Source organism: Engraulis encrasicolus, chromosome 16, assembly GCF_034702125.1.
Source record: "Engraulis encrasicolus isolate BLACKSEA-1 chromosome 16, IST_EnEncr_1.0, whole genome shotgun sequence".
In the NCBI taxonomy this organism is placed as follows: Eukaryota; Metazoa; Chordata; class Actinopteri; order Clupeiformes; family Engraulidae; genus Engraulis; species Engraulis encrasicolus.
In genome coordinates, this window is record NC_085872.1 from 21,824,632 (window position 1) to 21,840,559 (window position 15,928).

General features: G+C 42.7%; 1 protein-coding gene across 2 annotated transcripts in view; it reads left to right on the plus strand.

Annotated features, from left to right (window-relative positions):
- LOC134465360 (zinc finger protein GLIS1) overlaps positions 1 to 15,928 on the plus strand; it is a 28,452-nt gene that overhangs the window by 1,122 nt on the left and 11,402 nt on the right. For both annotated transcript variants that reach the window (XM_063218991.1, XM_063218992.1), the window contains exons 2-4: positions 8,486 to 8,651; positions 8,824 to 10,015; positions 14,628 to 14,789. In XM_063218991.1, the coding sequence (XP_063075061.1) occupies positions 8,939 to 10,015; positions 14,628 to 14,789 (1,239 nt within the window). In that variant the 5' untranslated portion in view covers positions 8,486 to 8,651; positions 8,824 to 8,938. The remainder of the gene's footprint in view (positions 1 to 8,485; positions 8,652 to 8,823; positions 10,016 to 14,627; positions 14,790 to 15,928) is intronic.

Below are 15,928 nucleotides of genomic sequence, written 5' to 3' on the forward strand. Positions count from 1 at the left end.
AAAATTGAAGGATATTGGACACTATTTAATTCTGAATGCCTAGCTCTTCCTGGTTGGAGACAAGAGAGGATTTATATTCTTATATATTTGATATTTTGTTCGTGTAGTGCCTACCCTAACTGTAGCAGTATTCTGTTGTTTTAAAAGGGACGGGGGACCTAACATTCATTAACTGAAATTAAAGAACCTGAAGTAAATGAACAAAAAAAGTTAAGCAATTACTGATGCTAACAATAGGCCTACTCTATTGCATCTCTGACCATCATCATTATTATGGTTATTATGTTATCAAATGTAGGCTAGGCCTATATTACAATGGTGTGCTGCTATTACTGTGAGGCTGCGTTACTTTCTCTTGATACTTATGTCTCCTGTCAATGGATGTAGGGATGCACCAACTCCATGAAGTTCTGTAAGAAAATAGTGTGGCACGGCCTATGTCAAGGGGTTTTGGCTGAAATGTACATGTCTACATACAGGTCTAAATGGGGGCTACAATTTATTTGTGTGTGTGTGTGTGTGTGTGCCCACAATATAGCCTATGAAAGTGTGGGCTAGGTGTAGTGTAGTCCCTCCCAGTCCTTGAAAATGCCCATTCTGCTCTTGGATGATCAAAAAATGTATGTGGGACCTGTCCTGGATTGACTCCGTTTTGGGAATACTTATTTTCAGCCATATGGTGACAAGTGAGTGTCTTGTGTGTTTGTCAAGTTTTTCGAAAGTGAAAGGGATTCCCATTTGTCATAATGATAACAGCACACCCAAACAAAGAAAAACAGCATACACTCGCCGCATCAAAAGGCAGTCTCTAGCTGCTTCCAACCCACCCACATGTGTGAGCAGGGGTCAGCTCACCATGCATCCGAGGGAAGCAATGTATGGGGATCGCACCAGAGAGAGTAGAGAGAGAGAGGTTCCATTGGCCCATTGTTTCCGTGTTCTATTATTGCAAGGGGGGGGGGGATCCCCCTTTAGGCAGACCTAAGGACTGTTCTATTCAATGCTAGGAGCATTATGACACGCTCCTTTAGGCAGACCGGAACCTGGTCATGTTAGGTGCCCATAGCAACCTATTACATTGGCATATCTCTATATACTTAAAGAATCTCTGATCGCACCATACTCGGTCTACCTCTATGTGAAGGAAGTAGAGCCCGTGTACAAGGACGGTAGGCCTACTATGCTCAGGCTACCTCAGTCATTGCCTGGTTCACACCAGACCATAAGTGAGATATGAGACAGAAGTGAGATATGAAATACAGTATGTCTTTCAAATGGGAACGATTGTGCAAAGCAGCATGGGATTTCACAGGCTACCTTAAATGGATAAAAGCTCTGGTCACTCACCCCCCTCCATCACCTGTGACCCTGCATCAGCTTGGTTTGCTGATATCTTCTAATTGGGGAAGACAGAATGGGCTACTTCTCAGTGACTAGTCCAAGGGATGACCGGAGCACACAGCATACTTTTAGAGGTTTTTTATTTTTTGGTGCACAAAGTGACTGACGTTTCGACGCACCTGCGTCTAAGACCCTGGGTCATCCCTGGGTCTAGTCACTGAGAAGTAGCCCAGTCTGTCTTCATTCTACGGTCTGGACTGTGAGCACCACAAAGGCTGAAGCACAGACATCCATCCTTTATCTTCTAATTGGTGTTAATTTTTTGTTAAGGTTACTGCCTGGGAGGAATGAAAAATTGTGGCACAGCAAGTCCAGGAAAGAAGTGGGGAGAGAGAAAGGGAAAAGTGGGAAATTACAGGTCAGAATTGGACCTAGTTGTCTTTCTCTTTTTGTTTCAAATAACTGAAGATGAGATTTTTCTATGGTCAAAACTTAAAAGTAACAGCCTAATCCAAGACTTTACAACTTGCCAAAACAAATCTTCACCTGTGCCGTTCATTGTTTTGTACGTATGCAGGAGATACAGAAATGTTTATTGAGTAACTTGGGTTGCTTTGGGATAAATGCCTCAACATATGGATAGGGCAGGCAAACAAAGTATACATTTCATGGTGTGTATTCTGACCACATAACACTTCAGTTTTGTGTGACCTCGAATTGTTCCATCCAAATCAGGCAGCTGTTTTATCATGGCCATATTGATGACAGGTCTAAAATGAGAACTTTATGTTTGTAAAACATGACCAACATCACAGGTTCTCATTAATGAAGTTATCCACCCACTTCACTCAGATGAGATGGCAGTTTAAATTTCAAATATGAATAGCATACATTTCCAATAATTTGCTTTTCAATCAGAGCCTCTGAAAACAGCCATTGTTCCAGCTGAGCAAAGAAGCTGGCAGGTTAGCTTATTGTCAAAATTGTCTTACAGTGCAGTTTCTGTATCACAGCAGACACAGAGACACGTACTGCAACAGCATCTTAACCCTTAACCATGTCCATTGTAATTATGTATTTGGCGGTATTTTAGTTACAGCTTTCTTCTGTTGTGGTTCTACACCCAGTGTGTTTTTAATAACTCGACAAAATGTCAAGCCAGAATCTTTGATGTTTCATTTTGCTGTTTTTACTCATATTGATCAGTTGCAGCAGTACAATGGTTACAGCACCATGATAATATTTGAAGTTTTTAAAGCATCTACCCTCCAACCATTTTGTGCTGAATTGCACATTTTTCTCTCATTTGCCATGCTCTACACATTCTGCCAGCAGCCCTGATGCTCGTTTTATATTTTAGTAAACCACAAGACCCCCTTTTGGTATGAACAAATCCCTGGACCCTGCCTGGCTAATGCATTGGTGAGGTTCTGTAAACCTGTGTCCTTGGGTATAGGTGTGTGGACCTGATATAGGCCCTTAGCCATGTCTGATTTAATGTCCTGGTCTGGGACGAGCAGGCGATCTCTCTGTTTTGGCGGTTTGGATTCGGCAACTGTCATTTCAGTGGTATTTCCTGCCATCTGCGCTCCGCTGAGCTTGCACACAGATTTGGCCTCGCGCTTGTAAATGTTTGGATCTGGCAATGTGGTGCTGCGGTTGCCAGTGGAGTGTTCTGGTGATGACGGGGTTAGTCAGCGTCTCAGGAAACGTGAAGCTGCTGCTGATGACCAACAGCCTGACACGTCGAAATGTTCAAATAGCCTATGCAATCAGTTTCAAAATATACAATCAGTTTCCCATGGAGTGTTGTGCACGTATAGCCTACTGACCTGGATGGATGTACTATCAGTTGAACCTGAATAGGCTGAAAATATCTAGCCTATGATCTGTTACTGTATTGCTGAGGTAATACTGTGATTGACTGATTGCACAGGATTAGTCTGGTGCTGACAAATACATTCTGAAATTTGTGAGTTAGTGCTTTTGAAATTTGCTTTTCAATATTAAGTGCGTGTATGCACAATATTTGTCCATTTTTCAATTAATATTCAGGTTTGGTCAGCGATTTTGATTTCGGCCTACTGAATTTCAGTTTGACACCCTTGGACTAGTGTAGGCCTATCAATATTACACCGAGCGAAAACTGAAGGCTATTGATGCTGGATAATTTGTGAAAGACTATGTCCTGCAAATTTATTTTAATTGAGCAGAGTTATACCACTTTTGAAGGATATGATAAAGGATTTGTTTTAGAATGATACTACTAAATAGAGTTAGCGGTGGCGAGCACAGACATTTTGGGGGCAGGTGGATATGCCCCCGCTGTGCACCGCTATGCATGTTAGTCAAAGCTCACTCCACGAGCCACAGTCTTGACCAGAACTTCTGTTAAAAATGTTCTTTTCAAGTTTTTAGTCGATAGAGCATGTCATTCTGGACATTGTAATACTGTTTGGCTGCCTCACATATTTGTGTGGTCCTTATTACAAGTCATCAAGATCATGCAGATGATGTGTAGATTTTATTAACATGATTAAGTCATCAGCAATTTACAGAAATACAGAAAAGAAAATGACGTAATCTCCATTAGAGGGTTTTTTTTTTCAATTGTAAATGCATGCCATGGAATATTGCAGTTTTCAAGATATGTATAATAATAGAAAGTATTTTAGATAGGAGAAAACTGTCACCAAAGGCAGAGGATAATAAAGCTGTTTTTTAATTTTGTTTTAAAACATTATACTGTAGGGGTAGTTCTAATTTGGACAGAAAGTTGGTTCCAGAATTTGGCAGCATACTGACTGTCTGGACTATTGGCACAACCAGAGGAGACTCTGAAGACTTAAGACATCTATTCTATTAGGATGATATTGTTCTACCATATCTACAAGGTATTAGGGCCCAAGACATTGATTTATAGACTATTACTAAGAGTTTTAATCTCAATCCTAAATCTCACTGGTAGCCGGTGTAATGACCTGAAGTAATGTACTGGAGTGATATGATCTCTTTTTTTGTGCTTTTGTTAGAATTCTAGCAGCAGCATTTTGGATTAGTTGCACCTGCCCGAATGGCTTTTGGAGAAGCATGGATTCATTTCTCCATGTCCTGTTTAGATTTCATTTTCATTTTTTCATGTATTGTTTATTTAACAGGGACAGTGCACAATATACAGCATCCTTAATCCTAGATATGTTCCTAAGGTGCCAACCAAGGTTTTTGACTCAAGACCTAATTTCCAGGGATTTGAATTCTAAGTAAGCATAGTTTCCGTCTTCCATCCTCAAAACCAAAAGTTCCATAGTGCCATGTCAAATTATTGCTGGCTTGTGGAGGCATTTTAGACTGATCTGAAATCAATTTGTTATTTTTTTTCTTTTCCTCTCCATGGTGAGTCCACTTTCAAACTGGTTTGGTGCATTGACATTGTTTCAAAGTTCAAAGCCAAGAAAGCTAGAAAAACGTTGCCTTTCCTGAAACTGACCAGCTGTTTTAAAGGCACTTCAATGATGTATAAAACAGAACAGTTTTGTACGAGAACACACATGGTTTTCGTATGTCTAATGGATAGTGTGCTTAACACTCTCTCCAAAAGGGGTTCTATGTACAGTATATTTTCCTAGTCATAAGGGGGGTGAAACTGTTCCTTTTGATAAGATGGTCATACCCAAAGGCCTCTTAAAAACTGAATTTGAAAGCAAGTATACTAATTAGAATTGATTAAAAAAAACCTCAACTTTGACCTCATAGTGAGAGGACACAGCAGAACCATTCAAATATGTATATACAGTATATTCCACATCTGTTTCAGATTGTAGTTACATATCCTTCAGGGACCAATACGGGCTCAAATCTGTGCAACTTAACAGGATTGAATGCTGAATACTGTGTATTGACGAGTGTAGAAAAAGAACAAGAGGGTGCATTTTTACTTTTCTGAAATGCTTTTCTGACCACATGCTTACAGTTCAAGCAAAAGAAAATAAGTTACAATAAAGAGTAGAATACGTGCGTAACTGCATATGTACATGTAGTACTAATTAATACATGTATGCAGTCATTATCCATGACCATGTAGCCTTTACTCTTAAGACCTGTCCACCACTATTAAGACCTGTCACATTTTCAGATGATAATCAGTTATAATTCATGTCAAATGCATCTGTTCTAGTTAAAATGAAGGATGAAGTACATAGTAATAAAATATTTAAAATCAGGCAGCAGGAAGACAAGAGAGTCTCCTGGCCTGAATTTTATGGATGTGATCTTATAAAGCTGACTGGGCATTTTGCTATCTTAGTGGACATAAGGTGTGACCTGAAGTGGACAAGGTCAGAAGAAATCAACAGTCACCGGGATCATTGAAATGTCTATTGTTTTTACTACTTACTTGTCTCACATTGGGTCGTATTTGTCTTGGTAGTCTTCCAAAACAGGAAGCTATCAATGTCTGTGATAGTTAATATGCAAAACACTTTGTACAATATGAGCTCTGTCAGTGTGAAGTCACTTCAAGCGGCATAAAGCCTTTGTGATAAAGCTTTTGTGCTATCAATTTGTGAGACAGAAAATGAGTGGGGAGAGAGAGACAGGGAATAATAATTGTATTGGTATAGCACTGCATCATACAAGGCATGCAAATCAAAGTGCTTAACAAATGGGAAAAAACATCATTGTTAGAGATGGATTTAAAATGAGAGGTAGAGAGGAGAGGCAGAAACAGCAGGAAGGCAGAGGAACAAGAGATAGATAGAGATTGTAGAGTCACAAGGTCCACGTAGGTTGGGACCAGGATTCTTAGAGGCGCAAGGTCCATAGTGGTTGGGTCCAGCATAAGTCAGGGAAGGATTAGCAAATGACCCGGACCGGAAACGAACCCGGGTCGCTGGCATTGTAACCCAGTGCCCTACTGATAGGCCACGGCAGGGCCTTTATGTGTGAAACATTGAATGATTGGTTATTTATAATTATTTATACACTTTTATATTCGTCACTAATGTAATGGTGGGGCAAAGTTTATGTGCTTAAACCAATGTAAATTAGTCAAATAAGGAGAAATGTTGTGACACGCTTTAAATGATTTAATCTTCACACAGCAAGCACCCAGGCATTTAGTTGAGGAGTGCCCCCCGAGGTTCTTGGGACTTCTTTGGCATTCACTCTCTCTCATGTTGTGGCCACATTTGCACTCTCTGTCGCTTTCCTAATGAGCTCCCCACCACACTTCTGGCCAGTGAGATGGCATGCCTTTAGTGTGGCAGAACAGTACAGATTTACAGGAAGAGCAGTGATACTGTTAAACAGAGTGTATACCAGGAAACTGCAGGCATAAACTGACTTACCGTACCGCTTCCAGCATCATTAAGAGAAACCCTCGTCTTTTTTTCCCCCTGGGTTGCCACATGCTGACTTCATGACTCGATTATAGTTGTGGGAAACATTGCGGCTATTCAGATATAGCATCACTCACCATTGTGGCACACATTTCAGTCAATCGCAGCACACTTTGACTTGACGTAGATTGCTAGGTCCCAAGAAAGATGGTTATACTAAGGGGCCTGAAAAAGAAGTGACAGAATACAGGAAGTGTAATGAGTTGCAGATGGCTGGACCAGTGTAATGTTGGTAACAATAAAAAAAATAGTTGATGGTGTTGATGATATGGTCATGGTAGATATACCAATCTTAAACAGTTCACGGAGGCTGTAATGCAGTAAACCTCAACAAATATAAACCTATTAATTACTTCATGACGTTTAAAATTTGGTTTTATAGGGTGTCAATTCTTTTTGTTGTATATTTGTGATTTTCCTCACCTCAGACGTTTTTTGGCAGTAGGTGCCGCATAAATAGTGCTTGGTGTGTCGGCAGGAATCACAAAACCTGTTGGCCATGATGCAAAGGGTTCTCCTAACATTGTACAGTAGTGTGACCAGGGCCGCTGACAGCTTTTGCTGGGCCCCGGACAAAGTAATCTGAAAGGGCCCCCCACCCAATGCATGCAATGTAAATGGGATCCAAGTCTGGGTCCCCAATCTCCCTGGGCCCGGGACAACATACCCCTTTGTCGCCCCCCCTGTCGGCGGGCCTGAGTGTGACTGTTGGTCCGGCAGAGTCTGTTGTTCCAACGCTGCTGGTTTTAATATATTTTAACGGGCTTTCATGCCTTTATTTGATAGGACAGTCTGAGATGGTGACAGGAAGTGAGTAGGACAGAGAGACGGGGTGGGATCGGGAAATGGCCCCGTCCGGACTCGAACCGGGGTCCCCGTGGGCATGCAAGCCCAAATGTGGAAAGCTCTAAAGCGAGCCCCAAGACTTCATCCTCATCTGGTCAAGGTTCCAGGTGATCGGCCCTGACACAAACCTCTGTTTGTTCCCCTGCACAGGCCTGCTGTGCTTGAGATGTCATTCAGGCCGACATCACACTGACAACTTGCACACCTGTGAGAAGTACAAATATAGGCCTACATGTTGTCCACAGGTTGTAGCCAGGTCCAAAAGGGAATGGCTTGATGGTGCGGCAGGATTCATTTTGCTACGCATGTCAGTTTCACCCCCCCACCCCTGGCATCTGTGTGCTCTGAAGGTCTGACTGTGAGATGCTGAAAGCATATGGAAAGGACTTGCTGATGAAGTCCATAGCTAGTGTGGTGGCAACTGTATGGGCAAGTAAGAAGTCACACATAGCCTACAGCAGTGGTTCCCAACCTTTTTCTTCAGTGACCCATATTTTTACCATTGTAAGCTTTGGTGACCCAATCGCATGAGAGGGAGTCATATATTACTCTCTTTCCAGTGAAAACTCCTTAGTTATCATTTTATTACTCAATTTGTCTTCAGTCAAAGATACAATAAATGTTAAATGTATCACTTACATTTTGTTGCTTCTATGCATATATTAGATGAAATGCTTTGTCATTTATTTAACATGGGCTATATATGGTATTACAATTAAACCCCTTAAAATCAAGAGGGCTTCGCTACCCACTGTGGATCTTTGGCGACCCATAGGTTGGGTCCCGACCCATAGGTTGGGAACCACAGGCCTACAGTATAAGAAAAAAAAAGCTGAATGTGATAAACGTATTATATAATGCAAGTGTTCTTTCTCTTATTGTTGTTCTCTCTCACCTTCCAGTGAACCTCCTACAGCTATATGTTTTGACGTGAGACTGGCTGGCACATCTGAGGTGAGCCGAAGCATAGATGTGACTCCAGCATGATGTGGGCTAGCAGTTGTGGCAACTACCTGACCACGCCTTGTCAAATAACTATAGCAATAAACGCTTACATACTCCATCAAGGTAATTACATATATGCAACAGTCACATGCATCTAACTCTGTATAACCGATGACAATGGTCATTTGCAATCAGATAGACTTGTGGCACTCAATATACGGTGCAGTATTTTACACAGATTTTCAGTGAATACAGAATGTGTCCAGGTATCAACATACTCTGTGTTTCATTGCAGTTGGTCTGCTGCTGCCCATTCAGGGAGGAAAGCAAGAGGCTCCCAGTTCCAGCCCAGGGGCCATGCCTGCTCGATTCTCACACACGTAAACCTCCGCGCCTAATCAGCTGTCCTCATGGGACCCACAAGCCTCGGGCCTTCTGAGGTCCAGCTGACACCATATGGATTCCAAGCAGGTTCTGGCATCAACCACCAGAGTCTCCATGGCACTCCAGCGTCCCCAGGTGTAAGCGCTCATCATTTGACCAACTCGGCCATTTTCAGCAACATGTGTTGTCTCTCCATGTCACCGGTGTCTGTTAACTCGGCAAACGTGAACATAGTCACCAGTGTCAGTGCCAACCAAAAGGCCATGACCACTTGTCCTATAGTCAGGAAAGAAGGGTCTAACCCTGTGGTCACCTGCCCGCCAGCGCAGTTGCCTCAGCGGCTTCACAGCCCCATGGATTACCTTCACCCACAGACTTCCTCACGATCTCTGACTGCCCCACCTCCATTCTACTCCTCTTCTTCCTCCTCCTCCTCCTCCTCTTCTTCCTCTTCATCCTCTACCAACCTTTCTTTCTGCTCATCCGAGCTCTTGTGCCCTTTTCCTATGTCCAATACCAGAGCCAGCCAAGATGGCATTGGCAGCAGCCCCTCTCAGCAACAGGAACTTCACGGAGTACTTCCTGTGGCTCTGAAACGGGAGCCGGACGATGAGTTCTCGGCATGCAACCAGGGTGTCTTTTACTTGAGGCATAAGGAGGATCGAGGGCAAACTCTCAGTCAGGAGACCCACCATCCCGACGGGCCTCGCCCTGGCCTGCCTTCGCCACACGGACACCTTGGCTGCCATGCGCGAACACCCGCTCAAGAGCTCAAGGACTGCATTGTGACATCACCACCACCGCTGCCTGAGTCCCTGCGGCCCCGAGCCGTGCTAGCAGCCGGCGGTGCGGAGAGCGTCAAGGAGACGTGCGTGTCCTGGGGCGACGGGCAGGCCTGCCACTGGCTAGATTGCTGCGCTGCCTACAAGCAGACGGAGGAGCTGGTGAGGCACATAGAGAAGGTGCACGTGGACCAGAGGAAGAGCGAGGACTTCACCTGCTTCTGGGCCGGCTGTGTGCGCCGGCACAAGCCTTTCAACGCTCGCTACAAGCTCTTGATACACATGAGGGTCCACTCTGGAGAGAAACCTAACAAGTGCATGGTGAGTGGCAAACGTAACCTAACTCATTTATTACCACCGGCAGGTTGTGAGTGTACCACGTTGGAATCTGTCAGGTGACACATTTAGAGCAAACCTTTAAAAAAGCGCATTAACAAGTTTCACACTTTTCTATTCATTATTATGTTATATGACCATATACATGTACATAGAAAAACAAAGTGTTTGGAGTGCCATTCCTATGGCAGTCGTTTGTGTTTATATTTTAATAGTTGTTAAGTTAAGTTATAAGCTGTGAGGATGTTTGCTAGAATTTGGATTGCAATGAGCACAAAATGTCTTATGAGGTCCAGAAAAATCTACATTTTCACAACCAACATGGGAAGGTTGCTGGGGAGGAGGAAGAGGTTAATGAAAATGTAAAAAAAAAACATGCATTATTTGATTATGGTCTGGTTAGAAAGAGTACACACTACAAAAAATGTAAAAGGCAAAGTGATGGACATGGGTATACTCCGACAATAACCATCTTTGAGACTTCACAAGCATGGTCGTCTAGATTGGGTTTTATTAAGGTCATGGAGTGGGTATGAAATGTCTGTAGATGCAATTTCTTGCCTCCCTGTAGAGTATTAGGCTAAGTACATATGGCAAATAAGACTATTGGTGTCCCCTTTGCCAGCTCATCACAATAATCTCCGGAGTGGATGAAACCACTGTGAATAGAAGACTGTTGCAAAGTTTAGTGAGTAAAGCTGAAGTCATGCGTGACCTCGGCTCTCTTCCATACCACAGCTATCATTTCTCATGGACATCGCTGTAATTCGAGGCCTGTTACATTGATTTTTCACCCTGCCGTCAATGTCCTTTCCAGACAGTTAAACTGAAACGACATGGCCTCACTGCACACTCAGCTGAAGATGAAAAGGTGGTTTGAGCTTAAATCCCCCGGTCTCTAGTGGGGGTTTTGTTTCATTCTGCGTTCTTTAAGGTTCCCTCAGGATATGGCTGGATTGGGCTGCATTTCTGAGAAGAGAGGCACCTCATGCGGGGGGTTGGTTTGGACAAAAGGGGGAGACGGCTGCTAAGGGAGCAGGGATTTTTAAAATGTTACCACGAATCCAAAAAGCCAATCCAAAAAGTAAGGAACTGTAGCTTCTTAGAGTTTAGACAAGCCAGTGATTAAATCTTACTTATTTTGGAGCAGACATGCACTCATTTCCTGTTTGTCCATAGACCTGTTGGCTCCCTTGACCTTATTCGGCAGCATGCTGGCACTGAACTCACACGGTGACCTGTGTCAGTGATGTGACATTGCGATGGGGATGACATAACTGTTCATATTAAGGTCTGAGGAGCAGTGAATTACTGTGGACAGATTTGTTTGTGCCAGATGATTAGCAAAATGACTATATTCTGCAGTGAACAGCAATCAGACTGTGAGAGGATGGTGTTTTTCTGTTACATCACTGCAAGTCTATGGATTGAAGGAGACAAATTACAAAGACGTAAATACACAACTATAGCCCCTTAATGCACGCCGTACCTCCAGTGGCACGCTGTAATAGTCAATGAAAGTTAACTACCATAGTACTACAATACTATGACATAACACAGGGCCTAGTAAAGCACTACGACTTGATCATTGCTATTCTGGTAACAGCAAGTTTATAAATGCGTGTCTTAAGGGGTTAATTACACAACTACTGTCCACCCTAAGCAAACAATAAAAAACTACAGCTAAAATGTAATTTCTTACACCATTACCAAGTGGATTATTATTTTGTTTGTGCTGTGCTTACAGCAGCATTAGAATAGCAAGGCAAGGCAAGGCAAGTTTATTTGTAGACCGCATTTCATACACAGGTGCAACTCAATGTGCTTCACAAAATTAACAAATGCAAAAAGAAAGGAAACAGGGAAGAAAGAAGGAAATAAATTAGAGTCAAAGAACATTTAAAACATTAAGATAAAACATAAGGTAAAAAAATAAAATAAAATAAAAAATACAATTTTAGCGATCTAAATAGTGTGAGAGCATAGCTCAGTCTTGTTGAACTGAGGTAGAAATGCCTCACTTTACAGCTGTGTCATCAGTGAATCAGAAGGCTGTATATCAGCATTACAGCTGGCATAACTCACCCGAGCAGGACGGCACTGATGAGCCAGTTGGAGGAAAAGGGCATAACCGTGGGATGAGAAAGTGGAATGCTGCGCCTATTCTTGAGGATCCTGATTTGGGTCTAAAGGGGCATTGCGTGCTTTCGGTCACGTACATAGTGAACTGTAAATCACATAGTCACCATTGTTGAGCGAAATGAACGTAGGTCAGCTGGAATCGGCAAAAGTAGAATTGCAGTCTATCCACAGTCACACCCACACAGACACACACTTCCATTTTAAGCCATGTATTTATTACCACATATCATTTTATATTCCTTCAAGGACATACTTGCTATAAGAATAAAGATGTGCTATACTTTTTGTCAAATGAAGTGAAGTGAAAGTGGATGTGACCCAGGATGGATCCCATAAAGCACTGGGAACAGGCTGCCTGTTAGTTTGCTTGCCTGGCCTGCCTGTCCTGCCTGTGACTCTGCCAGCAGCAGGGCGTCTAATGATCGCCCCTGTGAAGCTCCCTGCCTTCATGCTTATTTACCCTCTCTCTCAAGAGCTGACCTGGCCCCAGTAGACAAATACACGGACATGTGATGCTGAAATGATGATGCATGGGCCATGCCACTGCTTTTTTTATTGTTTGATGGTGAGCAGTGAGCAAAGGGTGTCCATCTGGAAGACATTCCGATGATTTATGATTTCAATATCGCAGTCAGGCCAAGCATAAAGTGAGTAATTTCAAAGTTCCGAGAAAAGCATCCAACTGTAAGAGCAAGTGGGCTTTTCAGCACATCGCAGATCCATAAATCACTGGGGTCTCATAAGATTAACAGCACATTAAATAAAAATCTGGGCACATACGTGTTATTTATTTGTGGTTGTTAAGAGCCGAACTGAAAGAAATGTTGGCAGGCTCAGACAACAAAAGTATAGGAAACAAAGGGAATGTGGTTTTCTGAGATGCTGTAAATATTCTGGAGGTTCTGACAGTTAAACAGACGTGAGGGCCAACAGTGTATTTCACCAAGGTTTGAATTTGTAGATTATCTGTGTGAAATAGAATTAATACGACGTGAATTTGGATTCATTGCTTTTGCAGTTGTGTGCCTGAAAGTTTGTGTGAACGTGTTTGAAAAATTAAACCTCAGACATCCGAGGTTTCTAAAACACATTACTGTCTTAAATTCTTCCTACACAGTTGAAATAATGAGTTTTAAATACGGCATATCTGGTTATACTTAGAGACTACAAATCCTGAGGTGTCTAAAGGTTTCTTTGCTTGGAAAAATGTGTGTGAAGAAAACGTTGTGAAATTGCCATAACACTTTGTGTAATTGAGAGGAATAGTGGCTGACTTGCAGGTCATGTAGATCCATTAGGATTGACATATAACTACCTGCTGTTATTGGACTCAGTTCAGGAAGAAGTAGGACTTTACTTTCCAAAGACTCTTTTTCTTTCTTTCTTTTTTTTAACAAATGTTCCAAATATATAATATATTACTGCATGTGCGTGTGTGTGCGTGCGCGTGTGTGCGTGCGAGCATGTGCGTGTGCATGTAACATGTATAAGTTATATATATAATATTGTAGTATACTGTATGTGTCCATGCATTTTTCCCTCTCAGCTGGCTTTTTGCCATCATGCCAATTTTGGCATATTCCGACTTTTAATGCTCAATCTGGGCTGAAGGTGATGCTTGTGTGACATTCCAGGTTATATTTCACTTTGTGTATACTGAACTGGCAAATAAAATGGAGCGTGGCCTCTCTATGTAACAGGAGCCCCACTCCTTTTCTTCACAGCTTTTACGGTGTACAGTGCAGCTCAGGAAATTACAATTTTATGGTGTGTTGCCTTTCTCCAAGACTTGCATAGCATTCATTTCTGTAAGTAAGAGGGGGTAGTGTATGTTTTATTAATGGCCTGGCCACCCCTTGTAAGCTTGTGGCCATTTTATGTTTAGCTCTTGTTCTTTTTCACCAGTACCCTCCTCTCCATTATTTAGGCATGATATTGTGAACATATGGCCACAATGCCAGACGCGTTTTGTAATCATTTTGTTTTGCAAAGAGATAACCACGCAGCAGAATGGTTATGGTTTTTTTTTTGGTCTTTTAGACTTATTTTAGACATTAATTAATGACAGGACAGTTTGAGAGAGGGAGAGGAACTGTTTGGGAGAGAGAGACGGGGAAGGGTCGGCAAAGGACCCAGGCCGGAATTGATCCCAGGTCAGCCGTATAGTAGATGAGTGCCATACCGTTAAGCCATGGTAGGGCAAGCGGAATGGTTATGGACATCATGCAATCTACTCTAAAATCTGCTTGGTATATGTTGTGTTAATAGCTGATTTAAAGTGTTTTTTTAAGAAGCTTTTATTCCCTGTTGTGTTAATTTGTTCATTACACTCTGAGCGTGTGTGTGTGTGTGTGTGTGTGTGTGTGTGTGTGTGTGTGTGTGTGTGTGTGTGTGTGTGTGTGTGTGTGTGTGTGTGTTTGTGTATTTGTGTATTTGTGTTTGTTTACCTGTTTAGTTTGAGGGCTGCAGTAAGGCCTTCTCTCGTCTGGAGAACTTGAAGATCCACCTGCGCAGTCACACGGGAGAGAAGCCCTACCTCTGCCAGTACACAGGCTGCCTCAAAGCCTTCAGCAACTCCAGCGACCGAGCCAAGCACCAGAGGACCCACTTGGACACGGTACTGTCCAGCACTGTCTTACAACCGTTTTTGGAACCGCACAAAAACACAGGGGAATTAAATCTCTCTCTCTCTCTCTCTCTCTCTCTCTCTCTCTCTCTCTCTCTCTCTCTCTCTCTCTCTCTCTCTCTCTCTCTCTAAACACATGCTGTTTCCTTTGTGAAACTGCTTCAGTCAACACTGTGGAGTTCAGTTTTGTCGTGCAAAAAACAGCTGTACAGGGCTTTTATCAAACTCTCTATCGTGCTGATGATTACTTTTGCAGGAATTGGTGATTAAAATATGGTCTTGCACAGTCACTGTGGTTCATCTGCTTCCAAAGCCTTGCTTAAAATATGTTGACAGTTATTTGGCCATTGAGAACGATTAGGCTACTTTGCAAAGTTTTACCTTTTGTTTTTATGGCCACTGACGTACAGCAACACCCTTTTTTCTTTCACTCCTTAATCTGTTAAAAAAATAATAATTTGATCATCTGTCTTCCCTGGGAATTAGGCTGCGTATCAGACCCATTAGGCCTAATAATACCAACAAATAAGTGGCCGGAGCAGCACGCCTGTCACATTTTCCAGCCCAGCGCAAAAAAAATCTGTCGGAATAAGAGGCTCTTTATTTACCCAAGTGTCCCAGTCAGGAATTACAGTGGGCTTCGTCGTCGGGATCCCCTTTCACTTTAATGAGTGGAGGGAGCGGGAAAGAGCCATTTCATTGCTACCAGTGTTGGACGCGGGTGCCTCGAGTCGTGCCGCCCGCAGCACTAACCACTTGGGTTTCACGGCGGCTAATAAAGGTCTTGTAACAGCCACCCTAGCAGTGATATCTGTTTCCTCTGCACACTTAAGTCAACATGGTGGGCCGCGTTAACGCTGGGTGGTTTTCATGTCGCGCTGCCGTTTTCCCGTGGTGTGCCCGACCGACAGCAGTTGCCACAGTGCCTCTTGCTTGTTGCTGCTAGACGCCGCTGTTTGTAGAATTTGTGGAAAATATCCGTTCATAACTAATATGACGGACCCACGTGTATGTATATACAGTAATGGGTTTCATGGTTCTTACAGTCTGTTATGAATATAAACAAACTTTTAATTCCATAGTTCTGGATGATGTCAGACATATAATAATGTTATTGGAGAATTAAAAAA